General features: G+C 56.1%; 1 protein-coding gene across 1 annotated transcript; it reads right to left on the bottom strand.

Moving 5' to 3' along the window:
- Nucleotides 1-132: 132 nt before the first annotated feature.
- On the bottom strand, nt 133-22,943 carry LOC128274110 (spectrin beta chain, non-erythrocytic 1). The gene is made up of 12 exons (XM_053012199.1): nt 22,824-22,943; nt 21,032-21,199; nt 15,694-15,810; nt 10,372-15,570; nt 10,158-10,303; nt 9,370-9,484; nt 3,445-9,285; nt 3,121-3,360; nt 2,787-3,027; nt 2,549-2,713; nt 1,791-2,183; nt 133-1,000 (listed from the first exon to the last, which is right to left on the bottom strand). The coding sequence occupies exons 1-12, from the start codon at nt 22,941-22,943 to the stop codon at nt 723-725; spliced, it is 13,023 nt and encodes a 4,340-aa protein (XP_052868159.1). The 3' UTR covers nt 133-722.
- Between the last annotated feature and the right edge of the window lie 1,689 nt (nt 22,944-24,632).

Raw genomic sequence — 24,632 nt, forward strand, 5'->3', positions numbered from 1 at the left:
TTTGGAGTCGCAAAAGCATGGGAAAAAATCGGGAATAGTTGTCGGATTTAATACGGACTGTAAATAGCTGTTTGTCGGGGATTATATTCCTCAATAATTCTTCTTTTCAAAGAAAACACAAAGAAGTACATGTACAAATGGTGGTATTTATTATCTTTCCATTACATTCTCGCCAACGTTCTACTAAACAATACATGCAAAAATAAGGACACTTAACGCTACTCAACTAAACCTAGGATTTCTTGCGTGCCACTAGAAACTATTTCGCCATCCGCGCTCGGGGGCCGGATCGTACCGAAACTACATCGAATATGTAACACTATGTTCTTGCGCGGCCTTCCACTCTGTTGAAGACGGAGAAACACGCTTTACTCTTCTTACACAATATAAAACACGCAAAAGTGAAACCAAAGCAAGGTAAAAAGTAAACGCGACGAGATTATGGAACAAAATCGTAAAAAGCTGCCTAACACGCTGCTGCTCGCATGCCTTCGGAATTTGCCCGTCCCTGCCAAAAAGGTTATCTAACCGGTGCTCGTATCAACAAAATGCGCGTACAAAAAAAACATACTTTATATAAAACGAAAGCAAAATCAGAATAACATACTATACATGTACTTATCGTAGTGTTATTATGTAAAATGTAAATTAAAAAAAAAAACAAGACCGCTCGCAGTTCGCGCACTAAAACCCCCTTTCGACGAACCTTTACTAACGTCTTATTAACTGGAATTTTTCGACTTCTTCTTTGAAAATATTCTAAACACGCCCTTCTTGTCCTTGCCGGCCGCATCCTTTCCGGTGCCGCCCTTGATGAAGCTGGCCTCGCTTTCGCTGGAGCTTTCCGCCGACTGATGGCGGCCACCGCTGCCCGATCCAGCCGTGCTGCCGGATCCGCCGAACTGGGCAAAGTCCTGACCAGCACCACCGATCGTCGAGACCGCACCCGGTGGCGGTAGGGATGTCGGTCGCGAAGCATCGAATCTCGATTGACCCCAGCCTAAAACAGACGATGGATAAGGGGGACGATTGGGGCGGGAGAGAATGAAAATTAATCACGGGAATATTTAGAACAAGAAGATGGAACCACCAAAAAGCACCTCCAATGTGAAGCACCGTGGATTAGAATCTAACAAACCAATGCTTATCCTACGACCACGGCCAATTACGATGAAAGTAAGAGTAACAACTTTACAATTTAAATGTTAACTGCCAATAAACACGTGAGTTCAAAATTACGACACAACTCCACTACTGTTTATACATAGATACAAATTGTTAACATTAAAAGTGAGCGCCAATCATTTGGGGTTAGTTGGTCTAAATGACTGACCATAAGGGGAAAAGGTAGACCCCCATTGCGATAAGTTTCATACCATCCTCCGAAGGACGTTAGACTACGACTACTGAGACCGACACTGCACCCAGTAACCATAGTAACCGCGAGCACCTGAAGCTGCGTCGTCCCAGCCACCACCGAGAGATTAGTAGACATTGCAACTAGACACAACACAGGATGGCAACGCCGGGCAAAGCAAACGAGAGAGGGTAGGGGTGGTTAAAGTGACCACCACAGGGTCGGTAGGAGGTAGGAACACAAAAGGACACACGCTAAAAGACCGCCAAACAGCCACGGAGGCGTTAACAGAAAAGGCGTTTGATGGAAAGAGCGGCTGTACCGGTGCTATAACCGTCCAGGTTGATGCTGTTGCCAAAGGTGTTACTGTTGCTGGCGGCCGGTGGCGCCTGGGCCATCGGGTTGCCATTGTTATGATAGGCGAAGTGCTCACTCTTGGCTCCGCCGTTCGCTCCACTGTTTCCGGTGGGCGCTGCTACCGCCGCCGCCGCCGCCGGTAGCTGATGGTGCCAGGTGGTCCGTGAGGTGGCCCCGTTTCCGGCATCTCGCGAACCCCCGGTGCTGCCCGCTTGCCGATGGTTTGTAGGAGCAGCAGTGGCAACATTGTTCGTTTGCTGCTCTCGCCTTATGAACTGATCGATTTGTTGCTTCTGCTGTTGGTGCTGCTGCGGATGATGGTGATGATGATGATGATGGCTGACGGGATGCTGATAGTGTTGATGTTGCTGTTGTTGCTGCTGCTGCTGCTGGTAGCCAGATGGTGGCTTGAGCGAGGTGAAGGTACTCAGAGGTGGCGACGTTGCTGGAAGCGGTGGTGGAGGATATTCTACGGGATCGTCGGAACACCGTCGGATGGGTGGGAGACACAGAACATACACAAGTTACGTTACCCAACAACATTTAAACCCCTGGCCGCGGTGAGCGTCAAAACATATAAAGGTGGTATTTGCGGGACAACAATAATCGTGTGTGTGTGTGCGACGGAACAATTAGAATAACGAGCATTGGCCGCCTCTTTCCAAAGACTCCCGCGAGAGCCACTTTCTGATGCTACGTTTAGCTAGGAACTCAGAGGAGCAAGCGCGAACACCACAACTGCACGAAGCACGAGCAGTCTGTGGCCACAGGAAGTCTACTACGCTTCGGAAGCTGCTGCGCTGCGCGGAGCCATACCCTCTCACGGCCACTTACCTGATGAGCGAATGTCACTGTGGCGTAGCCACACTTCTTCGCCACTGCCGTTACCATTCTGTGATGCCAGCTGCGACTGCGGCGGATTGGCGGACTTGCCGCTGTTAAACGTAGTGCCCGGCTGCAGCGAATATGGTCGGTTGGTGAAGTTGCCATTGTCGTAGTCTAAAGGGGAGGCAGAAAAAAAACGGCGGGTTAACGGTGCTCTCTTTCTCTCGCAAGCCAATTGCTGACTGACCACTTCCGTTTGGACTACCGGTGGCGCCCGTTTTGGAGCGCATTTGAACGGCGGCACCGTTGTTGTTCAGCACGTTCTCGGTGCTCGACTGGCGCTGCGGCACCGGCGGCGGTACACCGCGCGGTGGGATCGGTGGCTTGTCGGCCAGTCCGTACACTTCCGGCTGCATCGGACCGGGTGATGTTGGTGGCGGCGGCGGTAGCGCTTGGCTGGGTGGATGCTGCGCGGACAGGCGCTGTTGCTGCAACAGATGCCCCGTAGGCCGATTAGTTTAAAAAGCTTCAAACAAACGGCGATCGCGACGATCGCGACTAACGGACAAGATCTGACTCACCTGCACTTCCAGCTCGCGAAGCTCCTTCTGCTTCTGCAGGAAGTTGGTCTGCGGTGTGTGGTAGCTGCTGCCGGTGCTACCGGACCCCGATTTGGCACTGTTGAGCGATGTGCGCGAATCACGCCGCTGACTGTCCGGCGACGACGTTCGCGAACTGATCGACGAAGCGGCATCGCTACGCTCCGGCGTCGGTGATTGGGTCGAGCTGATCGTTTTCATATCCGGTGCACTGTTGTTTTGCTGTGAGAGAGAGAGATCGCGAGGATGAATCTATCGCGGCTCACATGGACGAGTTTTGCCCCCCACCGAGGGCCTTAAACCCACCTTGACCGACTCGTCGTAGCTCATGAGCTGCAGGTTCGGCGGTAGGGCCGCGTGGAAGGCGATTTTGTTCACCCACTCGCTGAGCGATTCCTTCGAGTGGGTCATAAACAGGAACTCGGAGCCATCGAGCAGCACCAGCCGGAAGACGTTCTTCTTCTTCGTGTAGTCCTCGGCCCGTTCGCAGCGGGCGTTCAGTATGTTGACCGGTGCGGTGGCCGCCTTCTGCATCGCAAAGTCTTCCGCGTCCTTGAAGAAGCACAGCAGCTGGCCGCACAGGACGGTGTAGAAGGGTTTCCACGAGCGCACCGGTGCCTTCTTGCCACCGGACTGGAGCTCGTGCTTACGCTCCAGCACACCCTGCACTTCGACCGGCGGCAGCAGCGAACTGTCCGCATCGGAGCCGCCCGTGCCCGCCCGCTGGTTCTTGCGGAAGCTCTGCGCTCGCCGGCGGGTCGTGAACGACGGAGCACGCTTGACGGGTTTCAGACCCATCTTCATGCTTTCCGCGCGCTTGATGTTGCTGTCCGAGCCACGGCGCAACCGTTCCTGGAGCATAGTGGCGAAGGAGTTTGATTTTTGCACCGAACTGTTCTGATCGTTCCCGGTGGCTCCGCCGCCGAGGGCCGTGCTGCTGGCCGAAGCGGCTAGCGGACTGGCGGCGCTGGACGGGTCGTTCCGAGCGACGGCCACTGGCTGGCCAGAGCTGGCCGTGGCCGAACCCGTTGACGTGTTTAGCATTCCCTCGTTGTAGCCATTGATTCCGGTGGCGGCTCCCGGTTCGCGCCGGCGCCGTTCCTCCGTGATGCGCTGCACTTCCTTCTGTTTGAGCGCCTCGTGCCGTTCCCGCTCGATGCGCTCCTTCTCGGCGATGCGGGCCGCATGTTCGGCCTCGAGCTGGCGCTTGAACTTTTGCTCCAGCAGCGTGATTCGCCTCAGGGCCAGTACCTTCTCCTCCTGGGCGGCGACCGTTTTCTCGAAATCCTCGTGCTTCCGCAGCAGATCCTCGACCTGGGCGATGGAATCGCCGAGCTTGGCCTCCTTCAGCTGCACCTGCCGGCCAATGATCCAGCCCTCCATGTCCTCGGCCTCCTTCAGGAAGCGCTGCGTGTCCAGGTTGAGCTCGTACATCTCGGCCCGCTGCCCGATGGTCGTGTCCAGCAGGCGTTTCCGCTGCTCGAGCACCGCGATCCGCTCCTGCACCTCGTTCGCGAGGAAGTGGCCATCGCGGATCAGCTTGCGGCCGGTGCGATCGAACACCTCGAACGCTTCGTTCCGTGCGTCCACCTCCGTGCGGTGCTCCTTGATCTTGCCGATTAGCACCTCGGCGCCCGCAACATCCTTCGCCAGATCGGGGGCCGTGATCTTGGCCAGCATTTCGTTGATCCACGCCATCAAATCGCGGTACTCGTCGAAGTACGCCTGCAGCTGCTCGGCCTGCACCAGCTTCTCCTTACGCTGCACCGTTTTCTCCTTCAGCTCCGACCACACCTCGATCGTTTCGTCCCGCTTCACCTCGATGTGCTCCTTGGCGTCGGGGTACGTGTCGCCGAGCTTCTGCGCCTCGTTCACCACCGACTCGAGCTGCTCCCGGATCGCGACCAGTTCCGCCTCGTACGCTTCGTGCGATCGCACCAGCGACTGGATCGTCTCGAGATCGTGCCCGTAGTCCTCGGACAGCACGGCCGAGATCTTTTCGTTGATCCACGCGATCGTCTCATCGGCGGTCCGGTCGAACACGTGCACCTGCCGTGCACCGGCCAGGGCTTCCTGGCGCGCGACGACCAGGTCCTTCAGTTCGTCCCACAGCTGGCGCGTTTCGTCCCGCTTCGCCTTGATCGTGTCCCGGTTCGGGTTGCCCTCGTTCAGCAGGGCTTCGCCGCGCGCAATGCACGCCATGACGCGCGCCTCGTTCGAGTTGAGGTTCGAAACGAACGATTCGAACTGCACCGCCAGCTGCTCGACGTGCTCCACGTCCGTGCCGTACTCCTCCGAACCGGCCGTCGTCATTTGCACCTCGATCCACTCCTGCAGATCGTCGATCTCGCGCACAAACTCGTACAGCTGCTTCATCTCGGCCAGCTTCTTCTCCCGCTCGGTCGCCAACCGGTTCAGCTCGCTGTATTGGTACAGGATCTTGTCATTCTTCGTCCGGATCTTCTCGCTATCGAAGTGACCGCGTTCCTGCAAGCCCCCGGCAAGCTTCTCGATCTTCTCCACCGTCGGCCGGAATGCACCGAGTTCGCGCTGCAGCCCGTCCAGCTTCTTCTGGAGCGAGCCCACCGAGTCCTCGTCCTTGCCGTAGTCGTGCGACGAAATGATCGGCTTCTTCTCACGCAACCAAAACTCGGCCTCGTTCGCCTCCGCGTAGAACTGCTGGCTTTCGACGGCATCGAGCAGCCGCAGCCGGCGCACGTTGCTGAGGTTGCGCAGGTTAACGAGCTTGCTCTGCAGCAGACCACACTGGCGCTCGATCTGCTCCACCGCGTAGTGGTTGTCGCGAATCATCTGCTGGCCCCGCTGCACCAGCGCCGAGATGGGTGGCTCTCGGATCAACACTTCCGCCTCGAGCGCCTGGTGCTTCTTCTGCAGGCTCTGCACCGCCGTCAGGCTGCTGCCGAGATCCTTGGAGGCCGCCTGTGGCTCCTTCTCGCTCAGCCACAGCAGCTCGTCTTCGGCGTCGCGCAAGAACTGGTGCAGCTGCAGCGAGTCTTCGAGATTGTCGCGCCGGATCGTCATCGGTTCGTGGAGCGAGTGGTAGCGCTTCACCGTCAGCATGGCGTCCTCGTGGAGCTCCTCCTTCAGGAAGTGATCGGACGCCAGCATCTTCGCGTCGGTCGCCTTCACCTGTTCGGCCGTGTCCGCGTGGTGCGCTACGTCCGCCTCGAGCATGTCGTGCTTCTTGAGCAGATTGTTTACCGAGGCCAGGTCGCGCCCATAGTCCTCCGACGAGAGCTGGCTTTCGACCTCGTCCATCCAGCTGTTGAAATCCTCCAGGCTCCGCTGGAACAGCAGCGCCTCGTAGGCCTCCGCCAGCCGTTCCTTCTTCTCGCGCGACGCGTCCCGCAGCTTGTGCCACTCGCTCTCGACGATGTCGAGCTGCTCCTGCACCAGCGCGCTGGCGTAGTGTTCGGCGTTGATTAGCGACTCGCCCCCCTCGATGATGGCGGTCACGCGGCCCGAGTTGGCGCTCAGTTCCGCATCGAACGCGGCGTGCTTCTGGATTTTGCTCTGCAGGTTGCTCGGCTCGCGGTAGTTCTCGTCCAGCGCGATCTGCAGCTTCTGGTTGATCCACTTCTCGACCTCGTACAGGGCGCGCAGGAACTGCTGCAGCTGCAGGCTTTCCTGTAGCTTCTGCTTGCGGGCCGCGGCCGAGGCGAGCAGCTTCTCCTTGCGGTTGATCACCCCGCACAGCCGCTGCTTGATCACGTCCGCCTCGAACGGGCTCTCGGCCAGTATCTCGTCCGCGAACCGCTCCAGCTCGCCGATCCGGTTCGAGTGCAGCAGCTTCTCGAACGCTTCGTGCTTCTTGATCAGCGCCTCGACGGCCGTAAACGATTCGCCCAGATCGTCGTTGTTCAGGAACGCTTCCTTGTTCGTCAGCCACTCGACGATCTGGTCCGCCTGCTCCTTGAACAGCTGCAGCTGGTGCGCTTCCTTCAGGCCCCGGTTGCGTCCCTTCCACGAGTCGTGCAGATGCTTGTTCAGGTCCTCCAGGTTGCGCAGCGCCCGCTCGACGTGCTCGTTCCTGGTGGCCCGATCCCGATGCTCACCCACCAGCCGCTCGCCGTGCTCCTGCAGGTCACGGAAAATGCGATCCCGCCCATCGATCTCGGCCTTCCGCTCGTGGTGCAGCTCGATCTGTGCCTTGCAGTCGGCAATCGTGGCCGGCGCTGCGGCCGAATCCATCTTCTTGATCATATCGTTCGCCCACAGCTCCAGCTCGCGTACGTCGGCCGTAAACTTGTGTGCCGTGTAGCCCTGGCCGAGTGTTTCCGCACGCCGTACACTCGCCCCCTGCAGCTCCTCCCAGTGCCGTTTCAGTTCGTCCAGCTTCTCCACAATGTTGATCGCATTGTCCGGATACTTGTCCGCCAGAGTGGCCGCCGCCATCTCGTGTTCACGAATCTTCTGCTCCACCGCCGTCATGTCGCGTTCGATCGCTTCCTGTTTGCGCTTCAGCGCTTCGACCGCACTCAGATCGCGCCCCGTATCCTCCGCGCTCATCGCCAGCATCTTCTCCGCGATCCGCTCCGCCGTATCGTCCACGTCGCGATTGAACACGTGGATCTCGTACGCACCGGCCAACAGCTCGCGGTACCGCGACAGTGCCCCCTGCAGCGACTTCCACTTGCTGTTAAAGTTCTCCCTGCGCTGCTGCACGTTCTTGCCCTCGACCTGATCCTGGCTCACCAGCTTATCGGCCAGCTGGTTGATGTTCTTGATGCGCTGATCGTCGACCCGCATGTCGCTGTCCACATCGTCCAGCTTGCGGCGCAGCGCGTTGCAGTGCTCGAGATCGCGGCCCGTATCGCCGGCGTGGATCATCATCTCCTTGTCGCGGATCCACGCCTCGAGCTTATCCAGGTGCGTGTTGAACTCCAGAATGTCCTGGGCCTCCTTCAGCCCGCGGCTTCTCGACGCCAACTCGTTCAACAGCACGTTCCACGATTGCATCAGCTTGACCAGCTCGTCCTGGATTTCGCCCGCACACTCGTGCTTCTTGCCAATCAGCTGCTCGCCCTTGTCGCGCACCTCCCGGATGCGCCCCTCGTTCGCGTTCACCTCCGCATCGAACGCCTGCAGCTTCTTCAGCCGTTTCACCTTATCCTCCATGTTTCCGGCCCCGGCGTAACTGTGTGCGTCCGCTTCCAGCTTCTTCTGCTTCTCGTTAATCCACGCCCCGGCCTCGGCACAGTCGCGGATGAACTGCGCGTACAGCAGCGCATTGGCCAGCTTCTGCCGGCGCCTCGCACACAGGTCCTTCACCTTTTGCCGCCGCTCGACGATCTCGCGCAACCGCCGCCGAATGTTCTCGCTGTCGTAGTGGTTCTGCTCCACCAGCTTGCGGCCGTGGTCCTGCAGGATGGCCACCTTTTCGTCCTGCGTCTGAATCAGCTTCTCGAACGCCTCGTGGCGCTTCACCTGATCCTGCACCACCTCCACGGTAATGCCAAAGTCGAGGCTCGACAGTGTCGCCTCCTGGCCGCTCGAAATGTTGTCGATCACCTTGGCGTCGCGCATGAAGCAGAACAGATCGATCTTCTGCTCGAGCAGTATCTTCTTCTTGTTGTACGCCGAGTGCAGCTTGGCCCGCTCGTCCAGCAGCGCCGAACACTTCTCTTCCACCTCCGTCGCGGCATAGTGACCGGTCTGGACCATCGAATCGCTCAGCTCGTTCAGCTCCCGGAACGTTTGCTCGCGCGCCTCGATCTCCCCGTAGATCGCATCGTGCTGAATCTTGAGCGCCGTCGCGCCGGCCGCATCGCTTACGTGCTCCTCGGCCTGCAGGGCGGCGCGCAGGTTCGTCGCCCACGACATCAGGTCGCGCACCTGCGTCAGGAAGTGCTGCAGATCGCAGCTCGCGTGCAGCTGATCGTTGCGCAGGGCCGACTTTTCCTTCAGCACGTTCCACGCCTGGATCACGTTCTCCTGCTCGGCCGCGATGGCCTTCGCATTGTCGCCCGGATACTTGGTCTGCAGACGCAACGAATCATCGACCAGCACCTGCAGCTGAGCCTCCAGCGGTACCAGTTCGTTCTCGAACGCTTCGTGCTTGCGAGCGAGTGCCAGGGCCGAGTTCAGATCCTTGCCCAGCTCGATCGATAAGGCAGCATTTTTATCCTGCTCGCGGTAGAGAGAGTGCAGAGCATTAGTAAACACCCGGCAGGATCCGAGAGGGAGAGTTCCGTGTGGCGATCCGCTTACCTGAATACGGAACAGGGCCTCTGCAGCGTCACGGTGGAAGCGATGAATTTCGCCGGCGGCATGAAGTTTCTTCTCGCGCGCACTCAACTGCTCGAGTAGCTGCTGCCAGGCGTTGCTATGGAAACCACAAGAAACTCGGTACAGTAAGGCGACAAGCTCCTCCTCATTGACTAACCACTGACACTGACATTGAAATAATAATTAAATCTCTATCTAGACAAATAATAGAGGTTATGGTGGACAATCGGCACGAACGTTTAGTGACACCACAAGTGTTAATGACTGAGAATGTAAGCAAGGTATTAAGGTACACCAAGTAGCAGTAGCATACATTGGATGAATTGGCGAATGAGAACCCGAATGTTGCGTTTATGGCCCATGAGAAAACAAGGAACCCAGTTACGTCACGTAAGAAGCACATCGAAGGATAGGAACGGGAATCGAATCATTTACCGTATGTTGTCGTACAGTTCAACGACATCCAATTGCGCCTCCGAAAAGGATCTGCCATGGCGGTTCATTGGTTTGCATTTCATTTACAAATGGGATTTTTGGAAGGTACACGCATTCAGAGAGAAAGAGAGAAAGATAGTGAAGGAACGATAGAAAACAGTTGAAAAAGAGGCATGCACATAGGTAGACATGGGTACCGTCAGAAGTACCGTTTGGAAGTACGGGGAAAGAAACGAACGTTAGAGATTTGGAGCTTTACAGCAATAGGAATCGGGTCCAATCGAGATGTTGTCAACCCGCGGCATGCGGCATCCACTGGCACTCCGGTAGCTTACCTCAGCAGCTCCTGGCGTTTCTCGATCTCCGACACGTACGGACTGTCACCGCCGATCAGCTTTTTGGCAAAGTTCTCACACTGATTGTACCGCTCCGCTCCGACCTCTATGCGGTGCTTCAGGTCATCGAACTTGTTTTGCAGGATCTAAAAAACAAAACCCCAACCGTTTACCATCAATAAGCAAGCCACCGACTAACCTCGGCCAAACCTACCAACAAATGCTCGTAGTCGTGCCCGTAGTCTTCCGAGTTGACGGCCTGTTCCTGCTCCTTGATCCACTGCTCCAGCTCGGCCGACTCGACAAAGTATTCGTGCCGATAGAGGCTCTCCATCAGCCGCAACTGCCGCTGGCCGGCAAGTTTCTGTAACGATTTCAGCATCTTCTCGATCAGCTGCTGCTTGGTGGCGATCACCTTGCTGTCCGGGTGCTTCGAAGCGATCATGGCCGACGCGGTGTGCCCCATCTCCGACACGATGCCCGAGTAGGTGTCGAGTTCCAGTTCGATCACCTTGTGCTTGGTCAGCAGCTTGGTGGCCGAGTCGCGATCGCGCCCGTAGTCCGACGAGCGGAGCACATTGTTACGCTCGCCGAGCCACGTCTCGATTTCGGCCGCCTCCGAAAGGTACTGTTGGGCTTTCAGCGATAGCTCCAGCTTCCGGGAACGTTCCGCCGTTTGGTCCTGCAGATCGGCCCAGGCCCGCTCGAGCGCACCGCACAGCTCGCGTACCCGTGCCTTCTCCGGGTGGCTCTGGTTGATGAGGTTCTCGGCCGACGTTAGCGCCTTGTTGATCATCGGCTGGTGGCCCTCGATTTCGGCCTCGAGCTTTTTGTGCTTCTTCGACAGACTCTGCGCCTGGTGCAGGTTCTGGCCGATCACCTCCGACTTGGCCGCCGGTAGGTGCTCGTTAATCCACTGCAGCTCCGTGTCGAGCTCGAACACAAACTTGTGGAACCGGAGGCTCTCGTCGAGCGCCTCCCGTCGCTGGAGGGCCGGCTTCCGGAGCCCCGCAAACTGCGCCTGCAGCTTCTTCGTCTCCTGTTCGATGTTGCTCGCATCGAAGTGGCCCTCGTGCGCCATCTCCTCGCCGGTGGTAACGAGTTCGGCCACCTTCTGCTCCCACAGTGCGATATCGTTCTCCAGCACCTGGTGCTTGTTCATCAGGTCCTTGCAGCTGCGCAGATCGGCCCCGACCTGCTTGCTCTGCAGGGCGTGATCCAGCTCGTCGAACTTGCTCTTCGAGTCCTCGATGTAGCGGTTGTGCTCGCGCTGCAACGCCGCCTGCTCCAGCCGGCGGCCCTTCTCCAGCGACATGGCCACCAGGTCCTTCCACTTCTGGTTGGTGGCCGCCAGCATGGCGCTCACCTCCGGCGCCCGGTTGTTGGTTTTGATCAGCGATTCGCCCTCCTTGTTGACCAGCCGCAGTTGGCCCTCGTTGGAGCGCAGTTCCCGCTCGAACGCCTTGTGTTTTTGCAGCTTGCGCGGCAGGTTGGTGAGATCCTTGTAGCTCTCGTCACCCGCGATTTTCGTCTTGTCGGCCAGCCACATACCGAGGTCGTCCACGTCGGCCGAGAACTTTTGAAAGTCCTTCGACGCTTGCAGCGCATTGCGACGCTTCTGTGCCAGCCCCTTGACCCGCTCGCGGCGTGCCAACACCTGCGCCCGCCGCTCGTCGATGTACGGCGCGTCGTAGTGCTTGTTGCGGATCAGCTTGTCGGCCCCGTCGGAGAAGTTCTTCAGAATCTTGTCTTGCGCCCCGAGCGAGTTTTCAAAGTCCACGTGGCGCTTCATGATGGCCTCGACGTCATCGAGCGAGCCACCGAGGTCGGCGTACTCCAGGTACGCCTCGTGGCTCTTGGTGGTCGCATCGATTTTGTCCGCCTCGCGGTTAAAGATCTGCAGCTCGATGCACTGCTGCAGCTTCTTCTCCTTCGCCAACCAGGCTCCGTTGAGCCGCTGCCGTTCGGCCTCCAGCTTGGCCAGTTTGTTGGCAATCTCCGGGTCTTCCGAGAGGGCCGGATTGCGGTCCAGCATCTGCTGGCCGAGTGTGGCCAGCTGCGAGAACTCGTCCTCGTGTGCCCGAATGTCGTCGCCCAGGTCCTTGTGTTTCTTCAGCAACTTCTCGGCCGTCTCGACGTCACGGGCCGTCTCTTCGGCGTTCAGCTGGTTGCTACTTTCGGCGATCCAGTTCAGCAGCGCCCGGGTGCTGCTGTTGAAGATCTGCTGCCCGACCGCGTTCTCGAGCCGCGAGCGGCGCTCCTTCGCCTTCTCCTGCACCTTCTTCCACAGGTCCTGTATGTCGCGCTGCTTCTCGGCGACGTTTTCGCGCTCGGACGGGTACGAGTTCTTGACCGTGTTGCCGAGCAGGTTAACGCGGCTCACCTTCTCCTTGACGGGTGCCAGTTCGCGCTCGAGGTTCTCGTGGCGCCGCTGCAGAGCCTGCACCGTCTTCAGGTCCGGACCCACCTCGGCCGTGTCGAGCTGCGTAATTTTCTCGTTCATCCAATCGATCGCTTCCTCGCACGTCCGATAGAACAGTTCCACACTGGAAGCGCCCTCGAGGTTCTTCTCCTTCTGGCCCTTCAGGTAGTTCAGGTGCTCCCACATCTGGTGTATCTGGCGCTGGCGGGCCTTCACCTTGTCGAGCTGCGAGTGACCCTGGCGCACAAAGTCCTCCACGTCCGAATCGATGGCCTCGACCCGCTTCGACGAGGCGGACAGATCGTTCACGAACGTCTCGAACTGCCGCTTGGCCGTCTCGACGCTTCCCTTGGGGTCCTCGGTGCGCAGCATCTTCTCCTTGTCCTTGATCCACTTCTCGAAATCGTCGCACTCCCGGTAGAACCGGAACAGACAGATCGAGTCCTCGAGCAGTGCCCGCCGGCGCTCGGCCAGATCCTGCAGCTGATCGTACGTGCCGTTGATGTGCTTCTGGCGCTTATCGACACTGTCGTTACTGTCCAGCCCACCGCCACCGCCGTCGGCCGCTTCGCCCTTGGTGCGTCGCTTCACCAGCGGCTTCATCTGGCTCACCTTGGCCGGCCGAACGCGCTTCACCTGGATGACCTCCTTCACCAGGATCGTCTTCTTGACCTTCTGCAGGGCCTTCACCTTTTCCGCCTTGCGCACCAGGCACGGCACCGGCCGGGGTTCGATCTCCTTCACGTAGTTCGCCGGCACGAAGCCCTCCTGACCGTCCAGCTTGCGCACGTTCCACCAGTCGGCGTTGTTTTTGTTCTGCAGGATCATCACGTCGCCCTTGGCCACCTTCATGTTTTGGCCCTCGAACCGGTACAGGGCCTGGACGTGCGGCAGCAGCTTGTTCTCCGTGACGGTGCGGTGCTCGAGCCGCTCCACCGGCTCCTCTTCCCACACCTCCTTCGGCACCAGGCGCGTCTCGTTGACCCACTCCTCCTGCTCCGTTTCCGGCACCGGTTCCGGTTCGGCGGCCGACAGCTCGAGCGTGCAGATGCCCGCCCGGATCAGCTTCTCGGCCTGCTGGTTCAGGTTCAGTATGTCGCCGGAGTACGCGTTCAGTTCGCCCTGCAGATCGCGGTGCCGCTGCAGCAGCGCCTGGGCCGACGGTTCGTCGACGCCAAAGTCGTCCGACGCGACCAGCGCCATCTTCTCGTTCAACCACGAGTCGGCCTCGTTCGCGTCGGCATAGTACTGGTACGCTTCGGCCGCGTCCTCCAGTTGGCGCTTGCGCAGCTCCACCAGGTCCTCCAGTGCCGTCCAGTGTTCCTGCAGCGACTCGATCTTACCCTGTACCTCCGGTGAGCGCGAGTGGCCGTCACCGATCAGCTTGCGGCCCGCCTCCGTGATCTGGCTGGACTTTGGTTTGCGCACCTTCATCTCGTCCTCGAGCGCCTTGTGTTTCTGCTGCAGCGACATCACCGCGCGCAGGTCCTTGGCCGTGATGCCCGCCTTGCAGATGCGCTGCTTGTCCACCAGCCAGCCCTCCTCGTTCTCGTGATCCTCCACGAACTGGTAGAAGTCGCGCGCCTCGTCCAGCCGGGCCCGCCGACCGTCGCTCATCGTCTGCAGCTCCCGGTACTGCTTGGCCAGCTCGGCCAGCTTCGCGTCCAGCAGGCTCGTGTCCTTGTAGTCGCCCCGCTTGAACGCCTCACCCTGGCGCCCGTACCGCCGCTGCGTTTCGCCCAGCGTGGTGACCTGCAGCTCCAGCAGCGAGTGCGCCTGCAGCAGTTCCTCCACCCCGAGCAGGTGCGGACCGACGTCCTCCGACGCGAACTGGCCCTGTAGCGCCCGGATCGTGGTCAGCGTGGCCTCGATTTCGCGCAGCAAATTCATCAGCGAACTCATCTGGCCCAGCTTCTGCTTGTGGTTCTCCAGCAGCTCCAGCAGCTCCTTCCACTTCGTGATGACCTCCGTCTCGCGCTCCTTGACCCGCTCCTTGCCGTGGTAGTTCTCGCCGGCCAGCTCCGTGCACATGTCGGTCAGATCGTTGAACCGATCGGCCCGCGCCAGAATGTCGGCCGAGATCGCCTCGTGCTTCTTGACCGTCGCGTCGACTTGCCGCAGCGCCGGCCCGTACCGCGGATCCGTCAGCACCTGGATCATTTCGTTCAGGTAACCCTCCCGAAGGACCGACTTCTTCTCGAACTTGAAGTTTAGCTGCTCGAGCTTCTCCTGCCGCAGCAGCTCTTCGCGCAGCGCCACCTCCCGGTTGTGCTCGGCGTTTTCCAGCCGCTGCCAGGCCTTTTCGATGTCGTTGATCATCTTGCCGTCCTGGGGCGTGTAGTGGGGCTGGTTCAGTGACTTGAGCAGCGTGTTGACGTGGAAGTAGAGCGCCTCGATCTCGCTGCGCTCCTTGTACTTGGGCGGCTTCTCGACCGTGCGGTACTCCTTGAACGCCAGCAGCTCACCCTGGATGCCCTCGACCGAGTTCGGGAAGTGGCGCTTCTCCAGCGCGACCGTCTTCGCCCGGATCCAGCTCAGCAGGTCGGTGATCAGGTGCTCGAACTGCATCTTCTTCTTGTCCGCGTCCATCAGCTTGTTGACGATGTTCGCGATCCGCTTGCCGCCCTTCTGCTCGCTCTTCATGCGCGCGAACGTGTGGTAGTACGACGCGACGTACGTCAGGATCGACTTCTCGTCCGGGCGCGCCGTGTCGATGTCCTCCGCGTCCAGCAGCTGCGGGATGCCCAGCTCCCGTTCCGCCACCTCGAACGCGTGGTTCAGGTTCTCGATGTTCCGGCCCGGCATCAGGCCGCCGTAGTCGAACAGGTCTGGCCGGTGCGAGTGGATCAGCGCGTTGAAGCCGAGCCCCGAGCGCCACGAGTTGGTGAAGTCGGAAATGTGCACGTGCTGGTACCCGTGCGTCTTTCGCTGGCACCACAGCAGCAGCGCGTCTTTGGCGGATTTCTTCTCCGACGAATCATTTTCCTCGTCCTGCAACGAATCGGACAGTGTTAATCGACCAGACCAGTTAAGGCTCATCGATTATGAGCAGCTAAGACTCATAACGGCCGCGTGTGGTCGGTACCATTATTTATGGTATCGGCTCATACGTACCACATCGATTTCGATCTCCTGAATCTGGAAGCGCAGAATGATGGTCCAAATCAGGCCGAGAATGAGGCGGGGATTATGGTCGACGATGTCTTCCGCACCGATCGATTCCAGGCGAACCTACAGTGGATGGGGCGGAAAGGGGAAAGAAAAGCAAAATAAGATGCGCCTTGTTATTCTACGTTGGCTGCTGCTGTTGATGTTGATTGAACCGCGCATTTGGACCGTGGCTTAGGACCCGCTTAATGGGACGCCATTTCTCTCCTAACGGCAAACCGCCAACCGTCGAGCGCGAATACTAATGAAAAACTAATCACTTTGGTTTGAAGTTGTTTTTTTTTTGTTTCGAATCTGTTGGCCACGGCGGCTACTGCTGCGCCACACTTGGGATCTGTGGGATCTTCCGCCGCAACACAACCTGTGTGGCTGGGGCTGATGATCGATCCAATCGTGGCCATTTGTTTCTTCACCCGACCGACATCATGTCGACCAGAGCGCTCCCGTTAGATCTCACGGCGCGGCCTCACAGAACCTCTTCGGTCTGTTCGTTCCTCGTTTCCGCTACAAGCTGCCGCGGCCACAGCCTGTTCGTTAGTTGCGCTACAGCCCCACTGCAGCCGCTGGATGTTATTCGCGCCCCGGTCTAATTGAATTAGGCTTCAATCTTCTGGAAGGCCCAGCCTCTGGACCTCCGCGGCTGGCTCCGACGTGCCGGGTGCCGGGTGCCGGGTGCCGGAGCCGGCGCCGGTTAGCTAATTTACCGCATACATCACCTGTTCGGCTTTTTAATTGAAAAGATGAGGCAGGCGGGCCCAAGAGTGGCGAGCCACGCCGCCAGCCCGTTCTGGTCTGGTCTGTGAGAAATTGCCACTTTTTGTCGAACCACAGTTTTTCGAACTCGAACACCAAATTGGGGTTTCCGAGGTGCGTTTGGTCCGCTAAGTGGGGACTCCCACTGCCGATTGCTGTGCGTTGTTGTTTGTGTAACAACTTTCAAACCCGTGGAACGTTTTTTTTTCTTCAGAAAATACATAATTATCGTTTTTCGATCATTTCACAAGCTAATCTTTTCATTACCGATTGATTCAAATGTTCGATAATCTGAAGTGTTGGAGCGCCCAATGTGAGGCTTTAAACAGTCGATCAATTGGTTAGCGGATTCTATTTTCGAATCTTAGCAGCCATAGCTAACGAGACGGTTAGAAGAGCACTCAGCCTGATGGGTTTGTGGTACATTTCAATGACCCTGTATCTGTCTTGGAACGTGAATTCTTTTAGCAAGTCCAATCCAGTACATTTGTTCCAATATTCGAAGCGGTCCTAAAAGTTCTTTTTATGGAATAGCCTTCAACATATTCTTCGTTTCGACTTCTATCTGATCTATTGACAGTAAAAGGTGTCCACGGAGCGGCCTCTTTAGTTAAGCGAATAGGCAAAGGGGCTAAGTTAGCCAAACAGGGTGATTGCGGAACGAAATGCGTCGAGTTTGTGAGTTTCGAAATGATCACGAATGTGATGCAAAAACATCAGGAGGAAGTTTAACCAAAGATGGTGTCTCCACAAGTCTCGTTCCCGTTATTTTTTAACCACAGTAGTAAGAAGAGACTTTGTGTTATGTTTGTGTCTAGAGAATTTCTTGACTCTCCCTGTATCGGACATTAGTGACACCTTTACTAGACTTTATTACACGTACCATCGTCGTAGGATTAATAGACTAAAGGGTCACTAGAGTCGCCATTTCCAAGTTGGAGGGTTTATTCCATTGCCGTAACTCGTGAAACTATACGACGGCAGATGCTTCAGCACAGAAGACAAGCACCGCGCACCGGCGTTATTTACGTTTAGATTTAGATTCCCACTATCCTTGATACAACTTGTTGTTTCAGGTCGAGCGATAACGCGAATAGACAGACGCTGAGATAAAGTTGCCATTCCGTCGGACAGGCGCCGGACTAAGTGACTCATAAATCAGGCATATTAAAAGCCATGCAGCGTAAATATCCTTGAGTTCTTTAAGTTTGGAATTTTAGTTCTTTCTTTAGGCCATATACGAGAATGTATCCACTACTGCAAAGTAGGTTTCAATTTAGCCTAACGTCATCAGAACGCCAATCAGGCCGTATAAGCGTTCCAATGTGCTGATTCAAACAAATCGAGCATTGTTACGTGGAGTTTATAGGAGTTTTACTGTGCGGCCAAATTGAGATATAAAACCCGGGCGAGAAGAGGGCTACAAAGTAAAAGTCAGGCTGGCTTCAGGTCCAACTAACCGAGGGGTGGAGGCCCGTTATTCATCGACAGGCCCGAGCTACGACGACAGCGCCGTGCCGCCATGCATATCGCACATTCATAAACGCATTTCTCGTAACGAGGTGAAATGAGGTGAACCGATGGACACGGCGCGCCAGGCACGGGAGGAATGCCACCGCGGACGGGGCCGGAGCCGCCACTGCTGAGCTGTCCCGAATTGCTAATTCAATTTGGCCGGATAAAATGCAAATCACGACGCCCGGCGAAAGCGTTTGACAATATTCGCGTGCGGACACCAAGCCTACAACAGGCCGCCGCCAGGGCTTAAATACAATCCACGAGGGCCGTTGCGAAGTTGACAAACATAAGCTACGGCAACACATTTGGGAACCGTTGGACCGGGACACCACGGAAGCCACGGAGGTTTGCTGCTGTTTGTGGTTTTGTGCCACAAACCGGTGGTCGGCGGTCGGCGACACTGGGCTTAGAAATTCAGTACGCCCGCACAATGGAGCTTTCCAGGGGAGCTTACTTAATTCCTTTCTTTGTAAAATTACTGTGCACGCGGCCCACCCCAGGTTTCGCAGCATAATTGTATTACGCCCGTCGTCGTCACGTGACCCGCGGTGTTTGCAAGACCAGGAAGTGGAATAGAGCGGGCCACAGTCTAAATGTGACCACTTGGCCACGGCCCACATCCGGTTTGCAATTTCGGCAATTGAGCCGTAACTCGTGCGACCGACCATAAGGAAGTGTCCCATCGACAATTTCCCCTTCACACGATTGCATCGGCGGCGTGGTTGAGTGAGCCAGCGAACACGTGGCCGACTTCAAACCTGAACGGCTGATCGGAAGAGCGTGAACGATGCGCTGGCGATAATCATCACCCTCTGCCCACACACTACATGTGCGGATTCCTTTGGAAACATTAGCAGCCATGATTAATGGCGCACTAGGTAACAACTCTATCCGGGGACCTGTTGCCGAGCGAAAGCGAAGTCGGCCCTCCTCATCAACTGGCGGGCAATTAGGGCGCAGGAAACCCAACATGAAGTTGCCGATGAGCCCAAGGCACCTGTGTGCTTTCGTTAACCACCGCGGAACCGCGAAGAGTCCGCCAATTGCGAACTAATGCGGTTTGTGAGGTCGAAAACTAATTCCATAACCTCGATTCGCCACCGGCCGCGCATATTAGTAGTAGCCTGTGCACTTCTGCATTCCTCGCGGCCCCAATGGGGCGATTAGAAGTATCGATACATTATTCAGGAGCGCCCTGAAGGGTTCCACCGAAGACAATAGCACCGAAGGCCGCGCGCGGAACGTGATCTATCACCCATAATCCACGTAACAGAAGCCGGAGTGAGCAGCAGCAGCGCCAAGCAAGTATGTGCTTCACACTCGAGCCCGCTTGAGTATTCATAACTGAATCATGCTAGTAACGGAGTGGCACGGCCACGAGAGAGGTGGTAACCGCACCTAGGGCATCGTGTTTCACCGTGGAATCCCCGCCGCCGGCAGGACCTGTGACCTGCCGGCGGCCTGACTCAGCGGGCTCTTCAAGGGTTAGCTATCTGGTCTAAAACGTGACCACCTTCCACAATATAAAACGGGAGCGTGTACGCTCGCCTGACTATTGGCGGCCCCGCTATCGCTTGCACTCCTGGTCCGTAACAATGTCCGAGGTCAACTCGTGGCCCCTCCCCAAACACTTCGCACCGCGCGATGCTCTGTTGTCGGGGATCGACGGGGAATTGTCACTGTTCGCTTTAGATTATGTCCACGGATAAGAACTAAACGGTTCTTCGCCGATCGATCGGAAATTTGTTATAGACTGTGGCTCATTTCTCTTTCCCAATGGGTTGAACCTTCGAAACTTCGTTGCAGAGCAAAATTTCACATCATTTGGATAATCATTTCGGATGGGAATTTACATGAACAGATGTTGTTGAATGAAGCTTAGGGGAGTTGAGTCTCAGATTGCAGTTGTCGTTGTGCTATACTTGTCGCTATTTGGGGTTAATCCGAAGGAGTTATCCGGTCTTGCATCGAATCCACTACAACAAAAGGGCTCTCGAATTAGCCACCCGAGGAGTGGATGGAGCGTTAGAATGAGCTGAGCTGAATGGGTACTCTTGATAAGGGGCAACACACTTGACCTTAGTGCGTACGACAACGCTTGACCTACATTTTCGCAAGGATCTATCTATATGGGGTCTGCTGGGAATTGTTTCCCAAGTGGTCAAAAGTAGTGCGCCAACGACGATAAGCTGGCGCCGCCCGTCTTTACATTGCGATAGGTCCAGGATAAGCATTTCACAAGCTTCCGTGGTGACAGCGACCTATGACTCATTACGGTGCAGCCGGAGTCACTCGATTGACCATTGTTATAATAAACATTGCATCGCAGTATCGTGTATCCGGTTGAGATTAAATTCCGCGCGTGCTCGCGAGTGACAACAATGTGACGTGGTGGTTCGACGAGACATGCATTGCCTAAAATTCACTTTCGGCGATGGCGCGAAATTAATCACCAGGGGTTTCGTTCGCCAACGCCGGAATCATGGTGCGCGTTAATACGCGGCGCGCAGTGTTTCATAGATCGGCCGTTCCACATGCTCATCGATTCGTAACGCACACGCGGCGTGCACAACACGCAACCCACCGGAAGAGTGCGCCGCTGGTGGTCGGCTATGAAAGCAAAAGTTTTGGGCCAAAGTCAGACCCCTGTAACGGTTCCAAAGCCTCTACTCAAGCGGCGTGCGTGAAAATATCGGAAAAGCGATCGACTAATCCCATTTCCTGAGCAGTAAAATGAAGAAAAAAATGACTTACGTACGAAGTCTGTTCAAAAGTTTTTGCGACCAAAGTGTTACAATTTTCTTCGGTTGCAGAAGCGCGTGGTGCATCATGAGTTCTTCCCACAGGATGTAACGGTAAATAAGGAATATTACTTGCAAGTTATGGGACATATGGGCTGATGGGGATTACTTTAAAGTAAGTAACTATTATTAGTAGGATTATTAAAAAAACGCGATATTTTTTTAAAAAGACCACGTATGTCAGCAGCGCCGCGAAAACATTTCGCACTTACCTTCGTGTGCAGAAAGGCCAAACTTTTGTTCACGTTCTCTATTTTATGTACACGCATGCGGCCACTGTTGGGTTTGCCCAGCTTCTCGCCGGAGATGATTTCCAGCAGCTTCAGCAGTTTGATACCGTCCGCCAGGTCGATGAACAGGTCGTCGACCTCCATCTTGGCCTGGGAATGGGGAAGAGATGGAGGAATGAATGCGGCGTTAGTAGTGCGGGGTTTCATATTTTCCAGCAAACAAACACAGCTTCTTGCAGGAGGACATCGGTGGGTCTCGTTGACAAACACAGGTCGGTTATCAATTTCGAACCATCCCAATCCGCGCGATGGGGTCGAACGAACGAGCAACCGAAGGTTGTTAATGCTAATGAGCCTACAATGGGATCATGTTTTTCTCACCAAATATTTCAAACCCTCCTCAACAACTTCACGCGCTATCGGCACATGATCTCCCAGGGGGGGGTTCCGCGGGCGAAGAACCACCAAGAGCAGCAGGGACCTTGTTTTAGGCATGATTTATGGTGGCCCAAAACACAGGTAGACCACAACACTGGAGGGGTCCGCAGGTGTCGGGGGTCTGGGCTTTTGGGGCTTTCACCTCCCTGGCGCACCGTTGTTGGGTTGTTGGTGTGATTTGTGTCTTCGCAATCGACCTCTGGTGGCGCAAGCACCCGGCCCATAGGGCGAGAGAATTGGCAGATGGAGAGATTCCTTATTCATCATTAGCAGGCAGCCGCCCGCCAGGAGACCCAGCACGCGCCGTTTGATTAGAGAGAGGTAAGAACGCCGCGCCGCGTCGTGGCCTCTATTTTGAAAACCACCTCTCGCGGGCTGTGCTTTGCGGGATTTGAACCCGAGACTTTCACGAGCGAACCACGGGCAATTGGTCCATTTTATTTCAGAGTAGTCACAGTAGAGCGTTACGAGGGGATCTCACGAAAGCGAGCGCGATATTATTTATCGCTCGAAAACCATTAAAATGCAACTCAAACACCTCGAAGCACCTCGAAGGAGTCCATAAAAACCGCGGGTGTGCCTACACCTACACCCTACAGGGGTCGGTGTTTTGATGAATGTCTAGTATTTTATTGCGCTACCGCCACACACCCAGCGCCGTCAGGCCGTTCACAGCGTAAACGGCCATGTTCGACAAGGCGGAGTAAGAGAGCCGCGCAAGTGAAGCGTGCGACCGTAGAGTAGAGTACGTACGTGCGCCTTGCCGACTCTTGGCACTAGGACGAGGCACGTTTAGCACGGCCCCCGTGTGGCCTGGCCCACTGACCCACAGGGAAGTGGGGGGTGTGTTGTCATGATGTCATGGATTCTTCTTGCTGAGTAGAACCGCGAAATCTAACGAGGCAAACAATGGCGCACACCCGGCCGGCCGACCGACCGTGTGCAGGTGATAAACGCGGTGTGGAAATGAACACATCCATTTTCACAACACCGGAGGACCGGCGGAATGCACCACCCGCCACCGGCTGTGTGCTAATTTCCCGACTTCCGAGCCACCTTCGCCACCATTGTGTGCCATCGCTAATGGATTTTTACTCGCCGGCAAAAAGCTGTCTTCGTTGGGCCTACCAAAGGACTATCATTCGCCGTCGGTGCGATTCGCAAGATAAGTTGGGTACAGAGAGGCGTGGGCTCGGCAGGGCGTTGGTCATATCGTTGAGCCCGTGCAAACCGGCGTGACATTGAAACTCGCCCAGGACAACCATTCCCCAGAAAGGGCGTGGATGGGTGTGGTGCTGTGTACGCAGCAACTCCTCGATTGGACCCCAACACTTACCTTGACCAGGAACGAGTTCATCCATTTCGTAAACGTTTTCTTCTGGATGTGCAGCCGCTCCTCCTGGAGCGTCTTGATGCGCTCATTCTCGAACTTGTGGATGCCCTCGCGTTGCGTCATGTTGGTGCGCTGCTGTACCTGTAACGCATAGCCGCCAGGTTCATAATTGGCACCTAAAACGAGAGAGAGCAAGTAACGGGCAAATTAGTACCGGTAAACCGGGGCGCGATTCGCACGTCGTTGTGGCTTAATTACTACCGAGCGTACCGTCTCGAAAAACAAACAGAACCACTAACTATTAACTGTACCCCCCGTGCGCCGAAAGCCGGGCCAGATACTGGCAAAAACAAGATGCAAAACAGTGGCAAGAAAATCGTCCAAACTAACCCGGAGACTGCACTTTAATCTGTTACGGTATCTTCGGTAAGATGAAAGACTTAAATGCGTTGCAATATTCACAGGCGGGAATTTCAACACAAATTGCAATCACACGATTGCGCCCCCGAGACGTAAAAGGATGCCGCCAGAGTCCCAACCCAACCACCGTCAGAGGCGGCATTATCTGGTGTTTAGTAAATGACTAAAATTATTGACCATTGCAGCCGGCAGGAAGGCAGCAAGATACGCTTTATTTACTGTTCGCGCGGCTGACAAACATCGCTCGTCCCTATCAGCGCGCTTTATGCGGACCACCACCGTCGAACCGGGTGGGGAGGTTGTCTGCTGGGGCCAACTAATTATTATCGCCCATCGCCGCTGATGATTACCAGCGGCCCGTAGTGTCATCACCATGACGTCGCTTCCAGCCGAGCTACCGTGCGAATAAACACTACAGCGGACCCCTACGGCGGGTCGGTCAAAAACCAAAAACTATCCCGCACCGATAAGGGAAGGTTTGGGTTCCGGTGTTATCACAACCGATCCATGCGAAATGCAGACCACACCACCGTCTACATATCCTCTGCAATGGAATTCAATTATCGGAGCGCTTTCGGAGATCAGCGAATTATTTTTAGATATGATACCGGGGCGCGCTAATCCTCGCAATCGTTGACATGGGGTGCGGAGTTCACGTTCAAGTTTCGACTGAGTTTTAGTGGACTGCGGATCGCGCTAAAGGCGCTCCGGCGTTGCCACCATATAAAATGGTCAACCGTTTTCATTTATGGCTCAGTTATGCGTGGCAGAGGCTTCCGAGGTGGTTCCACTCTATAAAACCGCGTCGTCAACGGGCGTCAACAGCTCGACGGCAGATAAATAGATAATAACAAGGCACACACACACAGGGACACACTCTTTATCTCATTCGGTCAATGTCACGCAGAGTAACGTGACCAACTCCGCGGCGGATTCTTTTATCACATTCCAGCACTTTCGAGACGACATTGAAAACTACTGAAACGGCACATTTATCGTCCTTTCTCAAGTCACGAACTCGAGAATGGTCTCGATGGCAATCTCGAACGTGGCACCTTACCGTATCGTCTTAACGGGCGGTACTGATACTGTGACATTTTGTTGCTCTCACGTCTGGTCGGTTGCACTCGAAACTCGGTATCCTCGGCCACAACTCTCTAGTCTAGTAGTTCACCTCACGAGACACACTGCGCAGTTAGGGTGCATTAGGCAACATTTAGGCAACGGATTTGCATGCTCGCGTGGTGATTCAGTGTGGTCGCTCTCGGGCGAACAGGGAAACGCGACTGACCGCGATAAAAGGCTCGCGGTTGGGTGCGAACCACCTTTAGCACTCCCGGAGAGGGTTGGCTTATCAGTAGAGCCTGAACGACGACCACCAGCGCAAGAAGA

Source organism: Anopheles cruzii, chromosome 3, assembly GCF_943734635.1.
Source record: "Anopheles cruzii chromosome 3, idAnoCruzAS_RS32_06, whole genome shotgun sequence".
Classification (NCBI taxonomy): Eukaryota; Metazoa; Arthropoda; class Insecta; order Diptera; family Culicidae; genus Anopheles; species Anopheles cruzii.